Here is a 23,279-nt window from a genome sequence, read left to right on the forward strand (position 1 = left end):
GCGCAGTGGATAAGACTCTGCTCTCCCAATGCGGGGTCTCATGTTCGATCCCTGGTCAGGGAACTAGATCCCTGCATGCCGCAACTAAGACTTCACATTCCACAACTAAGGAGCCCTCCTGCCGCAACTAAGACTCAGTGCAAATAAGTAAATAAATATTTTTTAAAAAAAGAAATATAATGCATGTCCCCAATGTCTTAGAGCATTGAGTTCCCAGAATATGCCAGTCATTACGCTCAGCACCTTATGTATGTTTTTCAATCCTTAAAAACAACCAACGAATTAAGTATATGCATCACTTAGGTATCAGATTTAGGTATCCAAATTGAAGCAAAAGATAATGCCTGTGATCATGTTAATATTATGCTTAAATCTTTTGACAACCCTCTCTGTTTCACAACCCACCACTTCCCCACTCCCCTCCGAGTCCAGCCAGACTCACCTCCCTACTCCTCTCTACTGTTTCCTACCCTGGGCCTCACACGTGGTATTCCCATTGCCTGGCAGCTTTCCCTGCCTTTTCCTCTTTTTCATCCCCACTAACTTTTATGGCTCGCTTGTGTTTTCTCCATTGAAGTTTTCCCCGACTCATCCAAAAAGGGTCAACGATTTCCTCTGCTGTATCTCTGCTGTACTTTGTGCACCTCTGTCTCCTAGGCTGTTAGTCTGAGATTAGAGAGATTCCTTTATATCTGTGTGCGTAGCACAGAGCCTAGGCATCTTAGGACAGAGTGGCTGTATTTAGAGGGAGAAGAAGGAAGGAAGGAAGAAAGAGAGGGAGGGAGAAAGGAAGGAGTATGCAACCTAGTACCTTAAAGAGAAATGGTAGTTTGGGTTCAAAACTATGAACCAGCTTTGGCCTCTCTCATAAAACAATTTTATCTTCAATTTTAAAATGAATCCAAATAAAAATGTTCATAGAACCATCAAATCCCAGACCAGAATAAACCTTAGAGGTCATCAAAACTGGTTTCCTATTTCTTGTGTTTTTTTGTTTTTTGTTTTTTTGTTTTGTTTTGTTTTGTTTTTTAATGTGACCTTAATGCAGACCTACTGTCACTATATTATGGTCCTTTGCCCTCGTTTCCTTTGTTACCAACTCTGTTTATTATCTGCATTCCTTGCCTTTCTGTTATTTCATTTTGACTGTGTATCATCCATTCTGATCTCTGCCACTTTTTTTTTTTAAATAAATTTATTTTAATTTTTGTTTTGGCTGCATTGGGTCTTCATTGCTGCGTGCGGGCTTTCTCTAGTTGCAGTGAGCGGGGGCTACTCTTCCTTGCGTTGCGCGGGCTTCTTATTGCAGTGGCTTCTCTTGTTGTGGAGCACAGGCTCTAGGCGTGCGAGCTTCAGTAGCTGTGGCTCGTGGGCTCTAGTGCAGGCTCAGTAGCTGTGGCGCACAGGCTTAGTCGGTCCGCGGCATGTGGGATCTTCCTGGACCAGGGCTCGAACCTGTGATCCCTGCATTGGCAGGTGGATTCTTAACCACTGCACCACCAGGGAAGCCCCTCTTCTTTTCTGATATTACTTTGATCACCTTTTCTTTCATTCGTAGAGATTTTATCTACCTGTATTAAGGAAACAATATTGTCCATAAAAGACACTAATTTCTAATGCCATGTATTTTGGAATACTATTTCCTAAGAAAACACGTATACTGTATTTGTGTGTGTATTTTACATATAAAGTCTGATCAATGGAACTTTGTGTATGTGTGGGGGGATGGGAAGACACCAAAATAAAATTGCAGTTATGATAATAATCCATGTGCTTCTGCTGAAAGCAGGGTGTACTAAGCATTAATGGGCAGACCAAACTACTCAATACATTTTCATTTATGTCTTCTATAATCTTACATAAATCATAATTTTTTAAAAATGGTAAAACAAAGATATTATAATTTTGGTGCATTAAATCACTGTTACAACACTCTGTAATTAAAAGTAATTCCTTTTTCATCTTCAGTTTTTATTTCCAAGCTTTCAGAAATGATATTTAATGAAAAGAGCAGAACAAACAAATAAACTAATAACATTGACAAACATTTTGCTTTGAAAAATGGAATGTTCTGCCTCTCTTTTTATCAGTTTGTCAAATAGCTACATTTATTAAGTGCTGGGCAGAATATTGTCCTAGGTGCTGAGGAACATTGCTAAGGAAATTGAAATCTTATACCAGGGGTGAGATAAGATCAACAAAACTGGAAATAAACAAAACCCTCAATAAATATGATATCTCATCATTTTAGGATTGCAGATACATAATGGCATTTGAAAAGTGAATCCTAATCCACTTCTTGTCCACTTTTCAGGCTCAAAAATTAGCTACTTCCCATGGACTTCCTGTTCTCCAGCTATTACAGAGTCCTGAGGAGCCCCACTTTCTCAAGCTTCTGTGTCCTTCAGATGCCCTCCCGCATCCTGGGTGCCTATGCATCGCAGGTGCCCCTTCCTCTGGGAAGCCTTCCCTGATCCTCCCCCTCAGACAGGTTAGGTCCTGCTCCTCTGGGTTTCCATAGCACCTTCCATGAATTGCCAGGGAAGGACTTGTTAATGTCTGTCTGCCCAAATAGCCTTCATTAACTGATTCATTCATCCAGCACACAGTGGTGCTGGGAGAACACAACCCAGTCTAGGTACTTTCTTCCCTGAGGCAGCTCACAGGGAGAGGGAGAGATAGATTAGCACCCCAACATCTGCAATCCTGTGTGAAAAGGGACGTAACAGAGATATACAGGGAACATTATGGCACTGCTCAGGAAGGGCCCTTGCCTGGCTCCAAGGTCAGGGAGACGTCAGGAAAGCTTCGTGGATGGGGAGACACTTGACCTGAGGCTCGAAGGATGAGTCGTGGTCGGTGAGTTGGGCAAGGTTAGAGAAGGTAGAGGATGATGCTTCAGGCAGAGGAAATGGGGATGCAAAGCTACCATTAGAAGAGGAACAGAGAACTACAAATAGGTCTGGACACTAGAGAGCAGGGTGTGTCTAACAGTGGCAGGATGTAGAAGCCCTGCTGATATGCCATGCTGAGGCACCACGCTGAGGAGCATGTGCCTGAACATACGGCATGGATAGTTGTTTTGAAGGGATGTAAATGGGGGAGCAGCAAAGTCTTGTGAGTATTTTGGAAAGATCACGCTAGGAATGAGAAAGGGAGCACAGTGGAAGAAAGTGAGCGTAGAGGCAGAGTCCCTTCCTTTAAGGGGAAACAGAAGATGAAGTTTCAAGCTAAAGACAGGGCAGTGAGAGCAGAGTGGAAACCCATTCTGGAGATATTGATTTTAGATGGAGAATAGACAGAACAGACTCACGGAGGAGGAAGCCTTCAGCTCTGGGAACACTGACTGCCGAGTGTCAAGGAAACACCCAGAAGACAAGCCCTGTTGGATACTGGGATCTAGAGACCAGGAAAGAAGTCTCTAGACCGGAGGAAAAGATTTGGGAGGTGTCTCTGCACCGTTTAAAGCTGAAGGTGAGGCTTCCCAGGAAAAAAGACGGCAGGTGTGAAGAGAAGAGGGCTGAGGCTGGACCCCGGGGGAGCATTAGGTAAGAACAGACAGAAAAAAAGAGATCTTGAGACGAGGGTATCTGGGAGGCAGAGAGGTGAGAGGAGTGTCCCAGAAACCAGGGACACAGAGTCCAGAAAAGGAACAAGTGGTCCTGAGTGTCAAGAGCTGCAGCAGGGGTCAGACCTGAGAGGTCCTCAGTACGTTGTTTGGCAACTAAATGCTCAGAAGTGATAATGGCAAAGCAGCCCACGCAGTAAGTAGCAAGGGCAGAAGTCACCCTGTAGATAGTGAAGGAATGCAGATGGGGAAGGGGGACTATAAGAACAGGCTCTGGCAAGTGGAGGCTACTCTCTTTAGAAGCTTGGTGGTGAAAGGAAAAACCATGGAGGGAGGGAGGGTTGAGGGCTTCCTTGAGGGCATGGAGGGCCCGGCACAGTGTCTGGCCCTCAAGAGGCACTCCAGTAGGTATTGACTGAGTGAAAGCTGAAATGATACATTACTGAATAATGAGCAGGGGAAGGCTTCATGTGTTTTGGAATATTTAGTTATTCATTTATTTAGCTTCAGAAGAGGTGACATACAGGATAAGCCTGAAAGGGAGAAGCAGGAGGCCTGGAAGGATGGTGGAGGCGCTCTTGCTGTGAGCAATGGGGAGAATCCAGTGGGGTGAGACCCAAGCGCAGAGAAGAGGCAAATGTGCCCCAGAAAGAAGGCAGCTGACAAGGGGAGCTAACCGCTAAGGAAGTGGACGTGAGGAGTACAGACAGCATCACCGGGTAATACAACACGCAGGATAGCAAATGATGACAGAAACACCATCATAATCTAATGTCGATTACAAGGGAAAGGGGGAAATCCTTCCAAGGGCCCTTTCAATCCTACCAAAGACCTATCTACTGAAACATTGCAAGTTTATGCTCTGAAGCAGAGGCATCTTTTTTCCCGTCCTAAACTACACAAGATATCAAGGCAGTAACACTTGGAGCCATGTAAATTTAAAGAGGTGGGAAAATAGACATTTAGAGCAGGACCAGAGAAGCATGGCTGACTCTGTGGAAATGGACCTGTATTTGGAGAGTTCTCACAGCAAAATGGGATAATAAGGCCCTTCCCAGAGTTGCTGTGAGAATTGTAGGTGAAAACCCTTTTAAATCGTTACAGGTGAGCTGTTGTTATTATTATGACCTAGTTGCTACAAAGGCCTCTGTGGGTATTCGTGCACCCCTCACTTTTGACCCCCCTTCCTCTTCCCTTCTCTGCTAGGATTTGTTTGTGTGTTTGTTTGTTTATTTATTTATTTTTTGCGGTACGTGGGCCTCTCACTGTTGTGGCCTCTCCCGTAGCGGAGCACAGGCTCCGGATGCGCAGGCTCAGTGGCCATGGCTCACGGGCCCAGCCGCTCTGCGGCATGTGGGATCTTCCCAGACCGGAGCAGGAACCCGTGTCCCCTGCATCGGCAGGCGGACTCTCAACCACTGCGCCACCAGGGAAGCCCTAGGGTTTATTTATTAAAAGATATCATGTGTGCAAAGTGTCTGACATCACACCTGGAATATGGGTGTGTGTGTCAATCAGTGTTAAAGGCTAACCCTCCTCCCACCCCCAGCCCCCAATCTCCTTCTCTTCTCGCTGCCTCTCTAAGGCCTGTGGGTGAACCCAGGGACCTCTGTCCCCTGCCATGAGCTTTCAGGAGTGGTGGCTCCTGAGTGTGATTCTGGGCAAGTCACAACTTAGGGGCCTAATCGTGAAACTGATAAAGCTTAGGTTGTGAAATCACCAGCTGAATCAGCAATCATACAAGGCATGGTGGTAACTCACTGATTTCCAATCAACAGCAGCTGAGAGACCAGTCTTTCCACTAGAAAGCTTTGACTGAGACCTCCAATCTGTGTTAATTTATTCCGTCCTTTGGAAGCCTGGCCTTTTAAACATAACCTACGAGTCTACCCAGCAGACAGAAACCCAGGAATGTGGGCAAAGGTTGGAGGCAGAGAGGGCTTCGAGGGTAAAGGGTGAGCGGCGAAGGTCACTGGCCTCGACTTAAGGGTCTCCAGGATGGGTCACGAACGCACCAGCAAGTCCAGTGCCCTTTGGCGTTGCAGTTTCGAGTTTCGCATCCTTAAACTAGGTATGATCATTTCGGTTCCATTACAGGGCGCTCAAGGGTGTGTACTTGGCCTTCCTCAAAACCCCCGCCCACCGCGTGCCCCCCACCCCTAATGAAAATAGTATTGTTAACCTTGACCTTGCATCCCAGCTCCTGAAGCCCCAAGCTCCATTAATCTGAGGCCTGCTACCTGGGTTACGACCAGAGGGCACCCTATGGCTGCCATCCTGCAAAGGGCCGTGCCCAGGCCCTGGGGGGTGGAGCAGCGGGCAGGTTCGCGGGCGCAGAGGGCGGCCCAGCTCCGAGCCCTGCGGCTTTCGCCGGCGGGAGCGAGAGCCGGCTGTAGGCGGCTCCTTCCTGTGCAAACTTTTCTGTCCTCTTCCTCCTCCCGCCCTCCCCACCAGCTTCTCGGCGCCCGGCGTCCAGCCTCCCCGCCCTTGTCGCTGCCTCGGGGTAGCCGCGCGCCGGGCAGCGCGGTCCTCGGCGCCGGCCCCACCCCGCGCTCCGGGCCGCAAGGAACCGATGGCCGAGGCGGGCAGGAGCCCCGCGGAGCCCCCGGGAGAGCCGGCCGGGCAGGCGGCGGCCCAGGTCCCCGAGCCCGAGGCGCCCGCCCGGCCGCCAACGCCTGCCCTGCGCCGGCTGCCCGGAGACCCGAATCCCCGCGGCCGCTCGCAGAGCGACCTGTCGTCGTGCTCGAGTCGGGGCCGCCCGCTCCAGGTCCACATCTCCGGCTCAGGTAAGGGCAGCTCGGGCGCTGGGGGCCGGGGGTAGGGCCGGCGCGGGCAGGTGGCTGCGATGGGGACCCGGCCAGCCCGGGGCGTCAGCGGGCAATGGCCCAGCCGGCTGGCGGCGGGAGTGGAGGAGGGGCTGGGGAGGGGTGGGGGTCGGGGCTGGGAGAAGCTGAACTCCCCCACCCCGCTGCCGCTATCCTCCTTGGTGGCCGGCGGCTCGGAACCCTCGGCGGGAGATGCTCCGCTCCGGGTGGGCGCGCGTTCCTCCCGGGCGAGACGCACCCGCCGGGATGCGGAGCGCTCCCACGCGGCCGTGCGGCTCTGCGGCGCCGGGGAGCCCCGGCTGCTCTGGTTTTTAGGCTTGTGCATCGGGAAGAGGAGCCTTCCCTCGGTCTTCAGCGCGACTTTGGTCCCTCGGAAGCGTGCGGTCCTCTCTCGGTGGGGGTGGGGGGTTGGGCCAGTGCGCGTCTTGAACACCCTCCCAACCGCTCCTGCTTCTGAAACAAAGCCTTCCTTGGGGGTTTGCTGGCCCGAGGACCCGGAGTATGAGTTTTTCCTCCCTGTAAAACCCCACGCAGGTGGTGGTGAGAGTTTGGCCGTGATCCTTCACGGTTTGACCAAGCCTGAAGCCAGCCCCTCTGCGGTGGCACCTGCCCGCGGGTTCCCCTCTGCCCGGTGTGCACCCCCGGCTCCGGCGACTGCTCGGGGCGGTGCTGCCAGCGCGGAGCTGTGTAAGGGGGGTGGGGGCAAATCGCTTAACCTTGTCTCTCACATCTCGGTGTTTAAAATGGGAAGGAGAGTGTGAAACTACCACATGGGGAGGTTATGAGGGGATTAAATAATTAATGATTTTAAAATGCTTTTCAACAAAGCATTCTCCTAAGAACTGTAGAACCGTTTTTAAAAGTCCACCAGGCTTGTTAAGTTTCAGCAGATCGTTTTCTGATTTGCAATCTCCGGAGGATGCGTGAGAGCTGGGAAGCTGGGACTGAAGCTAACATCAAATCTACCAGTAGCAGCGACAGGCCCTTGTAATGGTGCAGAGCTTACGCCCTACCCTCCACCACTACTCCCTCAGGCTCTGTGCTCGGGGGCCAGGCCTTGAAGCGCCCAGGCGACCTCACTCCGATCTGAAGCCTAGTTTCCCCTTCAAAAAAAGGCACATTTCCATACCTCTGACTCCACTCCACAGGCAAGCCAGCTCAGTTTTCCATCAAAGCCCTCTTTCTTATTCCTTTTTTTTCTTCAATTTTTAAAAAGATTTCTTTATTTATTATTTATTTATTTTAGGTTGCGTCGGGTCTTAGTTGCGAGCGCCGGCTCTTCCTTGTGGTGCCTGGGCTTCTCTAGCTGTGGTGTGCGGGTTTTTTTCTCTCTCTAGTTGTGGCATGCGAGCTTAGTTGCCCTGCGGCCTGTGGCACCTTAGTTCCCTGACCAGGGATGAACCTGCGTCCGCTGCGTTGTGAGGCGGTATAAGGCGTATTCTTTACCACTGGACCACCAGGGAAGTCCCCTCTTACTTTTGTAATATCGCTTTTGCTGCACAACGTGTATATGTAGAAAAACATCAAACGTATTGTTGATCTGACTTCGCAGATCACTTTGGTTAAAGCTGGTTGGAATTGTTAAATACAGGTAGTGGGATGTAGGTTATGGGATGTTTGTGAAGAATCTTCTGTCAGATTGATATTGTGGAAAGTATTGAGTTGAATGTATTTTTCCTCCTGGTTTTTATGTCTTGGCCAGACTGAACTTGACCCCTGGATAATCTTGATTGATTTTTTTTTTTTAACAAAGATTAACCATTCAGGTGACTCTAAAGAGGCAACTGCAAATGTGTCCAGTTGGTGACGGTAGACAGAATAAGCATAGCGTGTATCACCATTTTTCATTTTCATAGATGGAAATCAAGGCCTACACGTAGAAAAGGGACAATAAAAACTTTTTAAATGTGTATGTGCAAAGTGCCCCTCATGTGAATTGTAAACTTCAATTTATAAAATTATTTTACCTCCAAGAGCTCTATGCCTTCTGTGTACTTTTAAAGGATATTAGGAAGTGACAACTTTCAGCTGAGTTGTCCCCTGCACCCCACGATGCTGACCCATGTGTGAAAGAGTGAACTTCTACATGAGTGTATTTTATCTTCAGAACTGAGCCTTGGATTTCTTTAAGAGCAGGCTAAACGCGATGAGGAGCTCCTTGCATTTCTTAGGCGTCAGAGAGAAAACGAATGAGTTGGTCCCTCACTGACACACACACAGTATTTCCCTAGAATCCTGCAGCCTCTGCAGCCAGGCTGGATGGATGGAGAATCAGCCAGATGACTGGGCTGATAACAGAATTGTCTTAGAGACACAATAGGAAGGTTACAACCTCTTGTGAAAACATTCCTTGACCATAGGGTAGCCCAGTTTCTAGGCCCTCCCCAGAAGTTCTGGGCACACAAGTGGGCAGTATCCAAAGCGAGATCATATGTGGCCTGGCCAGAGCCAGCCCCAGACCAGCAGCCGTGGCGTCATATCAGAATCTTGGACCCTACCCCAGACCTACTTAATCCCAGTCTGCATTTCACAAGATCCCCAGGTGGTTATAGGAACATTAACGTTTGAGAAGCATTACTCTCTGCCACTGGTTTGCAAAGTTGGTTACACATAGGAGTCCCTTGGCGAGTTAAAAAAAAAAAAAAACACCACCACCAAAATCACAGCAAAACAATTCATGGCTAGGTCCCAGCCCCAGAGATAATGATTTAATTGGCATCAGGTGATTCTAATGTGAGGCAAGGTTTGGGAACCACCGTGCTATGGCCTGTATATCAGCATGACTTGCTGCCATATGTGTTTTGATATTGTGACCAGGGTTGGCCTGGGCAAGTGTAAGGCTGAAGACTTTGGTTTGGTACCTTCTCACATCCTTACTGGTATTCTCCTCTGCTGCTTCCACCTCCCAAGTGGCTTTTCTCACTCCCTTTTTTGATTTCAGCTAGTTGCCAGTAAGTCCTTCCCAAGGGTTAATTTCTAATAATGAGTTAATTATCTGGTGGGAGTCTTTGGGAGAGTTCTGAGGGGGGAGGGAACTTTGCAGTGGTGCGTGGCTGGGAGCGGGCAGAGGAGGAGAGAGAGGAGAAGACTGCAAAGTGTTCACCAAGGGTTGTCAGAGAAGAGCCTCACTGCAGAGCAAACGGCCGTCCCCATCTGTCACCCCACATCCCAGCACCTTCTGGCCTTCTGTTCGTAAAAGAATAATAAAAACTATGAAACTCGAAGTTTTTGCCTATTATGCCAATAAGAGACAATCCAATACAAAAAAATATTTTTAAAAGACCAGCTCTGTACTTGCACTGTATTGATGCTGTGGAGATATCACAAGAGAATCCACTTTCTGTTTGTACTTTATTACTGGGTTTTTGTCAAGAAAAGCATCTCAGGCTTCAATGGCTTTTATTTAACTTGTGATTTGAATAGTTAATTTTTCACATGATAAAAATGCATGTACTTGGTCAGCAAAATCTCTAGTTTTAAATTTTAAAATCCATACAAAACGTGAAGAAAGCCATATATTTTCAGATAAGTACATTTTAAAAATATAACTGAAGTAAAATTGGAATTGATACATCAGCCCTGTTATTGAGCTTAGAAAAACATTGCCTTATGGTTTTGAATTCACTGTTCTGGAATTCAACAGAAGTTGTGGATTTTTAAAATCTAGTATTTCTTTGTAAATAAAGTGGTATTTTATCCATTAAAAAACAAATCCCAAAGCAAGGTTTTCATGATATATGGACAGGTGTTCTCTTAATTTTCAGGTCAATCTTCTTCTGCATTGAGAACTTTAATATATTCAGCGGGTTCTGATGGTCTTTTCTGATAAGCCCAATGTTTAGTAAGTAAAGAGCCTTAGGACACAGTTCAGGACTTACTCCTATTGTAAGCTTTCATCAAGTACTGACTGTGGACCTACTGTGTACCAGGCGCTGTGCTGGACCCATCGGCTGTAGGAGTACCAAGAGGCGTTTGCTGTCTTCAAGCTATGACTCTTAGTCTTGCACGTAGGGCTGCACAGAACAGAAAACATTTGAGCCACCTTAAAAAGGGAGGTATGAGCAGATGGGCCATTTCGTCAGCTTGGTGTACAGACACAGTCTCATCTCTTCTGGTACCCTGATTCATCCCTCCGGCATCCCTTTGCCCTAGTATACGTAGGTGTGTAGGTAATGGCAAATCCAGTATCTTTGTCTTGAGTCTTTCATCGCTGGTGTGTTCAGTGCCTAGTGAAGTGAGAATCTAGTCAACCGAGATGTTCTGTCCATCCATACCTGCTACTACCTGGCCACTGCCGCGAGGTGCTGCTGTCCATGACGGGTTCTGCGGTTGATGGTCACCTGTCCCATTGGGGGAAGTCCTTGTTGTCCACACCTTGCCGGTGCTCCCAGAGTGCCTCCCACTGCCCTCTATGGTTCTAACTACTCCAGTTGGTGTTTGCATGCTCAGCCTTTGTTATCCAAAGCATAATGACATGCCATGCCAGGGTAGGGAGGTCCCAAGGGAACTCTTGGGCACCGATCACAGCGGGGCTGGAGCAGCCCTAGGCAGGAGCAATGGGTGCTGGCTCACTTTCCATTCACATAACTCAGGGTGGTTTTTTTTTTTTTTTTTTTAACCAAAAAAAGACCTTTTGGCTCTGGGTGTACTTTCTGTCTCTGCCTTCTCACAGGAGAGTAAAACCATCCTGCCAGGAAAGGCAGGGCAGCCTGGGCAGAGCAGACGAGGGGGGCTCCAATGCAGCCTGTGCCCTGCCCTGGCCAAGCTATACAGTCTGGGGTGGACCTGCATGCCCCCACCTCCTCCAAGAAGGGAAACTTTTTCTTTGTGCAAAGGCTGTGGGCTTCCCATCCAGCTAGGAGCTGCCCACTGGTCAGGCTTCATCCCAGAAGGAGTGCCTTTATCTAATGCTCACAAAGTCACCATATAAGCCAAGATGATCCTGTACCCGAGGTTAAGGCATTTTAAAACTCAACATCACCTGTTACCCTGCAGCAGAGGCTGAAACACTAAAAATCATCTTCACCTGTTAGGTAAGGCCATGCCTGTTAAGTCAGGTTGCACTTGACCTGGATCTGACACCAGAGAGCTGTCAGGAACGGAGGCGGCCCTATGGACCAGTTCCTCTTTCTCTTCCAGCGCTTCCTCAGGGATGGCACGGCCTCCCCGACTCTCAGCTTCTCTTTGCTTCTCTGCTTCCTAATCTGAACAGATTCTCCTGGTGAGAATCTGTTTTGTGGGTGCTTCCTCATCCATCTACTTACACAAACCCTACCTCATAGCTCCTACCTCCCTGCCACAGCTTACCTTCACTTCCTCTTGGCTCTTGTCCATATTTTACCTGGACAACTTTCTTCGTGTTTTTCAGTTCAAGTTCCCTAGAAAAGATCAATTGTTTAAAGCCATAGGTCATAGGTCACACAGAGGTCACAGAGACATTGTCTGTCTTGATCTGATACCCACCCAAACTCAAGCCAGTTGTGGCCTGGAGGGTGAAGTCTTCACTTAGTGCCAATAAGGTCACTTAGGAAGAAGTGAGCCGGGGCAGTTTCATTCATTCATTCAACTAATATTTATCGAGGTGAGGCCTGCTATGTGCCAGTCACTGCTAGGCTCTGGGTGTACAGAGATGAGCAGATATGGTTCTGCAATTTGGGGAGTAAGAATGAAAGCAGAAAGGATATGGCTGGCTAGAGACAGAAGCATGTGTAGTGGTCTAAGCCATTGTTATTTGCCATGTTTATGCTCAAAAAATGACTGGTGATGGTGGTAATGACTCTTGTTCTTGTTTTCAGAGGATGCCTGAAAAGCAAATTATACCTAAACTGGGGAGGCTCTAGTTGGCATCAGTAGTTCAGTAGTAGCTCTGAGACTGCCGGCAAAGCTGTGGATTTGTTTTGAGCTCCAGCCACAGCAGGTGGTACATTAGGTGAGGGAGCATATCTTGATTTTTTTCTTCATTCATTCAGTCAACAAACAGCTAGTGGGTTAAACACAGAGGCTGTAAAGACATCCCTAAAGGAACAGTGGGGGGAAGACAGGCAAATAAACCAATGACGGCAGTGCCACCAAGTCTGAGCTATGACTTGTGCCCAGTCCCGGGCCTGGGGGAGAACCTAGAAGGCTCAGCTATAGGAAATGGCTTGGGGGAGGGTAATCAGGAAGGGCTTCCTGGAGGAGGTGAAACCTATACTATCTCCAGGCAAGAGGAGGAACAGGAAGATGGAGGAGGAGTGTTTGGGGAGAGGAAAGAGAACAGAAAAAACACCAAGGCCCGAAACAACCCGGCATCATCAGAAAACACTCAGCAGTAGGGTCCTGGGGGAGAGAAGGGAGGTTAGGGTGCTGGGCCAAGGCCAGAGAATGAGAACTTCCTGTGTCTGAATGCTTCCCGGGAGACACAATTTAGGTGACATTTGTAAGGCATTTGCAAGCTTGATAGGGAGCGTGTTCGGAGTGTATTCTGACATGGACACTGAGGGACAATGGTGGGGAGAACACAGCCAGCTGAGATTTGAGACACAGAATCACGGTTATTATCAGTGTGATCCTGGTCGGCTTACTCCCCGTCCTTCCGCTTGGCTTCCTTATATCTGACCTGGAAATGATTAGTAACGGTAACGCCTAGCTCGTAGGGTTCATGTGAGGCTGAAACTGTGAAAGTGCTTTTGGACTTTAAAGTGCCATGTAAATGGTGGCACCTTGGGCACCCGTCTATTACAGGACTTACTATGGTGTAGTAAACTGTGCATCCTTCCTCGTGCTGTAACAGCATTGAAAACAGAAACTATGTTTAATTGATTTTTGCATTCTCAGTGCCAGATACAGGGCCTGGTATATAGTACGTGCTTACTAAATGTTTATGGACTTAATGCATGAATTCCCTAAAAGTCAGTTCTTTTGACATGAAGTCATAAATCAAAAAACTAGGCTTGGGCTTCCCTGGTGGCACAGTGGTTGAGAGTCTGTCTGCCGATGCAGGGGATGCGGGTTCGTGCCCTGGTCCGGGAGGATCCCGCGTGCTGCGGAGCGGCTGGGCCCGTGAGCCATGGCCGCTGAGCCTGTGCGTCCGGAGCCTGTGCTCCGCAACGGGAGAGGCCACAACAGTGAGAGGCCCGCGTACCGCAGAAAAAACAAAACAACTAGGCGAAGTGATAAAAAATATAAACGGAAAGTTGGATAGAAGCTATGATTTCCAAATGTTTAAAACACACACACACACACACCCCAAAATTAACTAGAGTGTTTTTGAAGAGCTATTGATGAAATCCTGAGCACTTCCTTGGGAGTATTGTGTGAACCTTGCTTCACAGTATCTTCATAAAAGTAGTTTGTGAAAGCGAGGTCGTGAATGTCAGTCCAGCCTTGGTCTGGTGTAGGGGATTCTGCAGCCTCCTTGCAGGGCAGTGCTGGGTGTTGGATGCAAGAGTGCAGGCAAGCGAGCTTAGATGGAAGTGAACTTTAACGTGAATCCAGTCCTGCATATTTATACACGCTATCACATTTCATCTATCTAGCAACCCTGTGACATAGCTAAGTATCAGCTCCGCTTTTTAGATAAGGAACCTGGCTTCAGAAAAATGGAATAACCCAACCAGTCCCACAGGTAGCAGGGAAGTAGTAGAACAGACACTCACATCTTTATGACTTCAAAGCTCACGCTCTTTTCCTTACCTAATAGAACCTTAGTGCACAGCCATCGCCACTCAGGGAAAGCGACTCATATGTACCCCACCACCAGGGAGGAAATCCAGTTATGTTTTACTCTACAAATACTATTCTGAGATCATCAGAATAAACATGTTTCCATCAAAAGGTCATTTTCAGGCCCCAGCCAGTTGTCTGTCTATTTTAAGGTCTATCCAACACTTCAGGTTTCTAGTATAAACAACAAATTTGGATTAACTGTAACGGGATTCTGGGATCCTGTATTTTCAGGCAAGCATGCTTCAGTGATCATCACTGAGGTGCGTCCTTTTAACCTAAAACGACTCAATCTTGGAGTCATGTGTGTAATTCATGCCCAGGAACCATATCTTGTCTCAGAGTACAAGTGTAGTTTCAGTTACAGTGAAGCTCAGGAAGAAAGCCCTGAAGCAGCTTTAGTGTTTTTAAAACACCTACTGGCTGACTCATTATCTTTGATCATAGTAGCTGAAATTTGCACGGAGAAGTGGGTTGCAAGGCTTGCTTTAGACAGGTTTCTGAGATCTAGCTCACTGCGTGACCTATTGGCTAAAACTTGACATTTATATACCTTACTTAGCAGTTTCTCGATGCCTCTATGAAGGCTTGAGGAAAAGTAGCTATTGCTTACCCCTCATAACAGGAAGAAACTTGTGACTTAAAGAAAAGTGCATTATCTATCCCCAGAGCTCAGGGCTGTGACTAGGGTGGGAATATCATCGGTGTGATGCTTCAATTCTGGATCAGCAGCTCACATATTTTAAGCGTGTGACGTATAATTTATGGCCCTGATTCAGGTCATCAGGTTGGTCTGTAATCTTTGGCCTTCATGTATATTTTAACCTACCTGAATGACATCTTCTTTATGGGTCTCATTTCTATTAGATAATAATTGAGTAACCTAAACATCAATAACAGACATTTGTCAAATCCTTCTTCTCCAACCTACTGGGCTTTATAAATCTTTGATTGCTGCTTCTCTAGATGAAGAGGACAGAAAGATTTGATGATGACAAAGAACATGATTTGTATTTAATAAATGTAATAGAACTTATGTCTTCAAATGAATGGTATCTTTTAGAATTGTCATATACTTATTCCAATTAGGGAAGATATGCTTATTTCAATTAGGATTCTGCCGGGTAAAACAGTGTTTCTAACAAAAGCTTTATGATTAAAATATTCATTCCCTCATTTTATCCACTTTCCCTGGTTACAGCATGACTGTAGCTCTTTCTAAAAATCATGTCTAACTTTCAGAGACATGGATTTGCTGTCAGTGGGGAAGATTTGAAGAGACATTCCAGAAATGGCCAGGATAGTGGCCACATTGTGGGAATACATATACTGTCTCCCAGCATGATTATTTTGGTGGGAATAACAATCATTTGGACATCTGAGTCATTCATGTTACTTTATAGTAATACTTCATACCCCCAGAATATATAACCATTCGATTTAGTGTGTGGTAACCAAGCAGGTCAGTTTGGGCCATTAACGTAGTGACTCTGAGGTTAAGAAAGTAAAGGAGACCATGTGACGCTTGTGGGAGGGGCTTCAGGAAGGCAGGAATGAGAAGAGTATTAAGTGATAGCAAGGATTTGCTCAAAATGAACAGTTTTCCTTAGTCAGGAATAGAGACTCCCTTGTTCGAAAGAAGTTTTTGTTTTTGTTTGTGTAAGGATATAAGAGCAGTTCAAAACCAATAAGTAGAGTTGTGTATCATGAGGACCCAGAACCAGGAGCTGATAAGTTGCCTGTGGCCAAGGAGGGCACTCTTTCACCATCTCTCCATCACTTTTTTTCCCCTATCTATCTATCTATCTATCTATCATCTATCTATCTATCTATCTATCTACCCATCCATCCATCCTTGCATCCATCCATCCATGCATCCAGCCATACCAGATTCTCTGCTATTACAAGCACGCATTTCCTCAGAGTTTCCGCATTCACACGTCTTCAGTTAGAGCAAACAGAGACCCCTTGGTGTCCTTGGATCCAATTCCAAATGCCCAGCCCGGGTCAGGTAGCCATTCCCATAAACAGCTATATCCATTGTATGGGACAAGCAAGGCTGCTGGAACGCACTCTTATAGGTGCGGACAGGATAGTTCTTAGATTAGAGATGGTTAGGATGGGAAAACACACCAACGGTATCCATTACCTCAGTGTACCAGGGAACCAGTAAAGTGAGGAATTCCTGGGCTTCTGGGAAGTGAAAGAGCCACTGAAAAAAGCCAAATGCCTATTAAGGTCAGAAAGAAGAAAAAGGGTGGGGTGGAGAGAGGGACAAATAAGGAATATGGGATTAACAGATACAGACTACTGTACATAAACTAGATAAGCAATAAGGATTTACTGTGTAGTACAGGAAATTATACTCAGTATCTTGTAATAACCTACAGTGGAATGTAATCTGCAAACAAAAACAAAACCCAAAACGAATCCCTATGCTGCACACCTGAAATTAACACAGTATTGTAAATCAACTATACTTCAATTAAAAAATAAATTAACTAAAAAAAGAGTGGGGTAATAAAATTGGATTGAATAAGGAAACAGTTGTCTATGATGAAGCGGATTGTCTACAGCACAGCCGGGTGTTTTGGAGTTATGGGGAAGGAAGCAAGAAAGAGGGATCTTCCTAGGGAACAAGGTAAGAGTAGCAGGATGGTGGAAGTCGTTGGCCGGGGTACAGGGTGGGGACACCTGTTGGAGGGGTGGGTCACAAGGGCGGATCTTATGGGTTGAGGAGTGTGAAGTACACGGCCGAGATGGTTTGGGTGTGAAGACAGACAATCTTCTCTCTTGGCCAGTTGATGGGATACCCCTTGTCTCCCTCCACAGCCACCACACCAGCTGTAGGGTGCGCATAATTGTGGTGCCACCTAGGCCCCTTGTATTTCCATCCAGCCCTCATTGGTCATTTACCAGACATCCTCCACCCCGCATTCCTTTAGGAGCTTTCACAGTGGGTCTCACACAGCAGATCAGGCCTGTGCCTCTTTCCTAATGGAACTCTGAGGCAGTGAGGCTGATTCAAACCCTGGCTCTCTGTGGATTATGTTCTCCCAGAGGGTGACCCTGGCTTCTGGGGCCTGTTTGGGGTGTGGGATGGCATTCCTCTGGCCTGATCTGATAAAACATTTCTTAGCATAGGTTTAGGGTTGGCATTACATCACATGCAATTATCCAGATAAAGATTGGTAGTTTTTCACTGGGATGATGTTTCTTTAGGCAGCTGACAAATTCCCAGTGGGCTGGGATATGAAAAATGCCTGTGGCCTCAGGCAATGGCAAGATAGGAGTGTCTGCCCAGGCCCAGAGATACAGCGGAGGGACCAGCAGTTGCCAGAAAGCTGCAGAAAGAAAAAAGAAAGCCGAAAAACTTACCTTGTGCATCAAAATCTGAGTGTAAATGTCCCCCCATCCCACCGTCCCGCTTTGGGCGGCCTGGCTGCCACTCCTCCCTTCTGTTTCTGCACACACATACTTTAACTGCTGCTCTTTGAGCCCCCTCCCTCCAAGGCGTCCCTTGATGTTCATGTTCGCAGGCCCTCACCTGTGTTAGACTCTTACTGAGGCTGGGGGTGGAGGTGTCTCGATATGATTCAGCTGGTCCCTGTGCCCCAGCAAGGAAGCCCTTAATCCCAGGCTGTGGTTTTCAGCCATCATCACCTTGCCGCTCTGCTCATAGCCAACAAGCAACAAAGGCATACCACAAACGATGAAAAATTAGAGTCCTAGTCAGACCCCCACCCCGGAAGCACTAAGTCCACCATTTTCTTCTAGAAGGGGTGATGCTTCAGTGCATCAGTGGACAACTCACATCAACCTGCTGTAATGGCCTGTTGACCAGAGCTCTCACCTGAGTCCACATCTGATTTAGGTGACAGGGTTACAGTATCCAGTTTCTCAAACGTTACTGTGCTTATGAATCACCTGAGGGTCTCGTTGCAATTCAGGAGGGGTGGAGATTGAGCTTCTGCATTTTCTTATAGGCTTCTAAGTTTTGCTGATGCTGCTGGCCCATGAACCACGCTTTCAGGAGCAAACCTCTGGAGAGCTTCCACTGGGCTTGTCAACTGCTTTAAGGATGGCTTCCTTCTAGCACTAATGTAGCTTACAATTCCGTCTGTGGAAACTTCTATACTGCTTGAAAGTCTACTCTTGCTTTCCTGTTTGGTAAGCCCGACTATGTATTATTTATAAGAGGTGGAAGCTCTGAAAGATTTAGCAAGAGGAGCCTTTAGAACTTCCACCCATGCAGGATATTTTGCTTCAAGAGCACCCATGTAAATTGGGATTTTATCTGTAAAGGCTTTATGCGTCTAGTGTCTAGCGGGTTTTCAGATGGTAGGATGAAGAGATGGGGATAGAATCTTTTTTGAGATATAATTTTCATATAACATTGTATTAATTTTAGGTGTACAACATAATGATCGATGTATGTATGTGTTGTGAAATGATTAGCACAAGTTTAGTTGACATCCATCCCTGCCTTCAGTTACAAAAAAATTTATTGTCATGATGAGAACTGTTAAGATCTACTCTGTGAGCAACTTTCAAATACACAGTACAGTACTGTTCGCTATGGTCACCATGCTGTACATTACACCCCAGGACTTATTTACCTTATAATTGGAAGTTCGCACCCTTTGACCCAGAATTTTAAACTTTGACCCAGAATTTTTTTTTTTTAACCTAAGATTAAAACACTTTCATCACTGGAAACTTATGACTCAAATCCGTTTTCGAGATGGCATTATTCCAAACATGTAAAGACAAGAGTAGATGATGAATATGCACGTTTGAAAAGCTTTACATCCGTGTAAAGCTTGACATTTCTCATTCCTCATTTCTCAGCGTCTGTGATGCCTTTTGTAGAGAAGAGGGAAGAGCTGAAGGGGACTGGAGTTCAGGTTATTGATGCCCAGACCAGGGCTTCTCATGGATGTGAGAAGGAAGGGAGGCCTCAGGAACTTCTGCCCTGATGGGCGGGGCATGGACCTCCTTCCAAGGAGACTGCAGATGCTAAGATGTACCTGAGGATCAGAATGTTGGTGGTCCCTCTGAGAATCACAAGGATGCTGGGAAATATGCAGATTTGAGGATGTAATAAGCAGATACGTTAGTTTAGTCAGCTGTGGTTGATGTTACAATCCTCCCCACAGAAAATACCCTTTAGAAGTGAGAAGTATAACAGTGGGGAGAAGCCACAGCTCTAAATGGAGAACTTTGACTTACTGTGTCGGTCATGGAGCAGTTTATTATTGCCTTGGATAGTGCCAGAATTTTCCTACTTAACCGCTTCATTCAACAAATAATTATTAAAGCAACCACTGTGCAGTAAACTTTAACTTCTCATATGAGTGTAGACTGTCTCCGATGTCTTTGAGTGCAGCATTTGAGTATTAGACTTTTGTAATCTCCATACTACCTCACTTATAGTAGTTGCTTATAAAGCATGTGTGGGAAGTGACAGATTATACTTGGGACAGCTTGCAGTCACCTAAAAGTGGTGAGAAGCCACAGCTGGGAAAAAATGAGACGGATAAGGGAGAAAGAGTATAGTGAGGTCGGTTAGCAGCACTCAGATCACCTAGAGAACCTAAAGAATAAACACTGAAAAGACATCATTGGATTGCATCAGAAAAAAGTTACTGGAATTCATAGCCAAAGCACGTTCATTGAAGTTTGGGGAATGGAGACCCAGAGAGGCACGGGGGGAATTGGGTTGAAGGGTAGTTTCAACACCAGGGCCATAGGTGGAAATAAAGGGTGGGAAGTAGAGGAAATAACCGTCAACAACAAAAGTCTTTCTGTGAAGCAGATACTTTTCACACAGTACTTTTCAATAATCGTTCGTTAGCATGGTATTCTGTGCTCAGTCGTATATACGTTTATGAAGGATATTAAGCATGTAGCAGATGGTGCTCTATCAGGATTAAAAACAAATGGAAGATAAGTGTAGGAAGTGTAGGAAGACTGGAATGATCTATGATAGTCAGGCGCCTGTCACTTGCCAGGTATTTAAGGAGTGAAGTGAGCAATATATTGCATCCAAAAGCTTAAACATGCTGATCCCAGCCTGGAGATGTGCCTGTAGGACTAAAACCCACGCACGTTTGTCCGTCCATCAGTGATGTTCAGCAGGTATTTACTGAGTCTCTACTATGTGCCAGTAAGAAAGCAAAATCCAGCCCTTGGAGCCTATATTACAGTGGGGAATGTTCAACATAAACAAAGCCTGATGCTAGTGAAAGTGGGAAGGACAGATTGTGAGCAGTAACATTCTAAGGAACAGGGAAAAGAGTCCAGGATGGACTGAACTTGACTTCAGTTTGTACAGAGGTGACTGGGTGTTTTAAAGGGAGAAGGAGGTGGAATTCCCTGGCGGTCCAGTGATTAGGACTGCATGCTTCCACTGCAGGGGAAACAGGTTCGATCCCTGGTTAGGGAACCAAGATCCCACAAACCGTGCAGCGCAGCCAAAATATATGTATGTGTGTGTGTGTGTGTGTGTGTGTGTGTGTTATATAAAAACTTTTAAAAATGGAAGAAGGAGGGAGTAGTGAGGGGAGTGGGCAGGGACTCAGTAGGGTCAGGAAGTTGAAAAATTACAAAAAGTGTGAAAAAGGGGCGTTGGTCCATGTGAAACTAGTTTGGGCTTGTTCGCTGGTGCTCATTCCTTATCACTTATGGAAGTTAGGCTCCTACCCTCCCAAAGAGGCTGGGAGCCAGGGGCCCCTATCTTCAGATTGGTTGGAACAAATAGTAAATTCTTTGGCAGCCTTGAGTTTTCTCAGGCAGGCACTTTAAGGGGGACTGGGGTCATCCTAGGGAAGCAGCCTTGAGCTATTAGAAACAACATTAGCGTTTGTTCAGATATTTACAGGCTAAGATTGAGGCCTAGTCAAGAAGAGGGCTCAGAGGAGCCTGGCTAAAGTTTGGCCATGGAGAGAATCTTTGTCATTGGAGAGAGACAGTAAACAAAATAAACAAACTACAATTAAAAAATAACAGATGGTGATAATAAAGTGTGGGAGAGACAGGGAATCTTGGGGTGGAGGTACGGAGATTGCAACCTTAGATGTGGTAGTCAATGCGGGCCTCACTAAAAGGCACCACTGGAGGAAAACTCTGAGAGAAGTGATGGTGAGAGACTTGGGGAAACCTGAGGGAAAAGCCTTCCGGGCAGAGGGAAGACAAGGGCGAAGGCTCAGAGGCAGGGATTTTTTCTGTGCCTGAGAAACAGAAAAGAGGCCCGAAGGGTAAAGTGTGTTGACAAGAACAGTAGGAGGCCATGGGCCTCTGTAGACTGTTGTATACGGATGTCGATTCTTCTGAGTGAGGTGGGAAGTCAGTGGAGGGCTTGGGCCGAGGCGTGCCGTGTTCTCTGATGAAGCAAATGTGGAAAGTGAACTCGGGGAGACAACTGCTTCATACCAATCGCCGCTGAAGAGTGAGGCCACAGGTCTGACAGGGCTGCGATGTCTCCTCTTCTTTCCCACTCCCCTTAGTTACTGGGCAGTAATTAGCAAATTAGCGGGGCACTTTAAATGTCCTGTGAAAGTAGCCGAACTAATCAATGACCTTCACACCTCCTCATCTGCCCCCAGCAATTCATGCTGAGATTACAGAACAACGTTTTCCACTTTTCCAGCCTCAGCAAAATCAATCTATATTTTTTCCATCATTAAAATACACAATACATTCTTGATACCGATACGTATGAAAGAAGAAGTGTAATTCCTCTCCCATCCCCCCAACCTCACCTGTCTTCAGCTGGTGTCCTTTTAGACTACTTCTATGGAAATACACAGGAATATATCGGAATCATTTTTTTCTTCACACATTTGGAATTATGCGATGCATAATCTGTGCAAACTGCACTTTTTAGTCAAAAGTTTCTTGGACGTGCTTTCATGTCAATATACACAATTTTCTCTCACTCATTTTAAAGTTTGCAGAAAATTTCACAGTCTAGCTGTATCATATTTTGTATAAGCACTTCCCTATTGATAAACATTGCATTTTCCCCTGCATTTTTGATTTTACAAACAACGTTCAGTGAACCTTGGACGTGTATATCTTTCTGAATATGTGGGTGTATTTCCATGAGAAGATGCCCAAGTCAAAGGTAATCAGGGGGGAAGCAGAGGGTGGAATGAATTGGGAGATTAGGTTTGACATAAATACACTACCGTTTGTAAAACAGATAGCTAGGGCCTCCCTGGTGGCGCAGTGGTTGAGAGTCCGCCTGCCGATGCAGGGGATACGGGTTCGTGCCCCGGTCTGGGAGGATCCCATATGCCGCGGAGCGGCTGGGCCCGTGAGCCGTGGCCGCTGGGCCTGCGCGTCCGGAGCCTGTGCTCCGCAACGGGAGAGGCCACAACAGTGAGAGGCCCGCATACCACAAAAAGAAAAAAAAAAAAAAAAACAGATAGCTAGTGGGGACCTGCGGTATAGCACAGGGAGATCAGCTTGGTGTTCCGTGATGACCTAGATGGGTGGGATGGGGGAGGGGGAGGGGGGAGAGAGGTCCAAGAGGGAGGGGGTATATGTTTACGTATAGCTGATTCACTTCATTGTTCAGCAGAAACTAACACAACATTATAAAGCAATTATACTCCAATAAAAAAAAAATCTAACAGGCACTACCATATTTTCCTCTAAAGTCTGTACAGATGTAAACTCCCAGGAGAGAGTGAGAGTATCTGTTTCCCCATACCCTCCCCAGGACCGGAAACTATTAACATTTTTTAGCTTTTGCTAGTTTAAGATGGATAGATTGTCTTTAATTTTACATTTCTGTGATCACTGCTGTACTTAGCAAGTAGTTTATGTTATCAGCCATTTGTATTTTTTCCCCTCTGTGGTCTTCCTATACATTTCCTCTGCCCATTTTTCTAGTGTATTACTTTCTTAGCTCTTGGGGTATTAAAAGTAGTACTCCTTTGTTGTATACGTTGCAAGTATGTATTTTCTACAATTCGGTTGCTTTTGCTTTGTTCTCAGTACCTTCTGTGGCTCAGGAACAAATCCAGTTTTGATGTGTGAAGGTACATGTTTATACACACATATGGAGGATTTACAAGTAGCCATATATGTCTACATTGGCTTTGAAATGCCCTTCAATAAAAGGCATTTGGCTTCTGTGATTCTTATCTTCGATTTCTAGTGTGGGAGGCTTC

The 23,279-nt window shown here is 46.4% G+C and overlaps 1 protein-coding gene across 3 annotated transcripts in view; it reads left to right on the top strand.

Moving 5' to 3' along the window:
• Nucleotides 1-6,140: 6,140 nt before the first annotated feature.
• The window catches only part of PHACTR2 (phosphatase and actin regulator 2), a gene marked incomplete at both ends in the record, with an annotated part of 272,699 nt that continues 255,560 nt past the window's right edge, over nt 6,141-23,279 (top strand). For all 3 annotated transcript variants that reach the window (XM_081251385.1, XM_081251386.1, XM_081251388.1), the window contains one exon: nt 6,141-6,354. In XM_081251385.1, coding sequence (XP_081107511.1) covers nt 6,141-6,354 — 214 coding nt within the window. The remainder of the gene's footprint in view (nt 6,355-23,279) is intronic.

This window comes from Mesoplodon bidens (genome assembly GCF_964165515.1).
Source record: "Mesoplodon bidens genome assembly, chromosome: 12".
NCBI lineage: Eukaryota > Metazoa > Chordata > Mammalia > Artiodactyla > Ziphiidae > Mesoplodon > Mesoplodon bidens.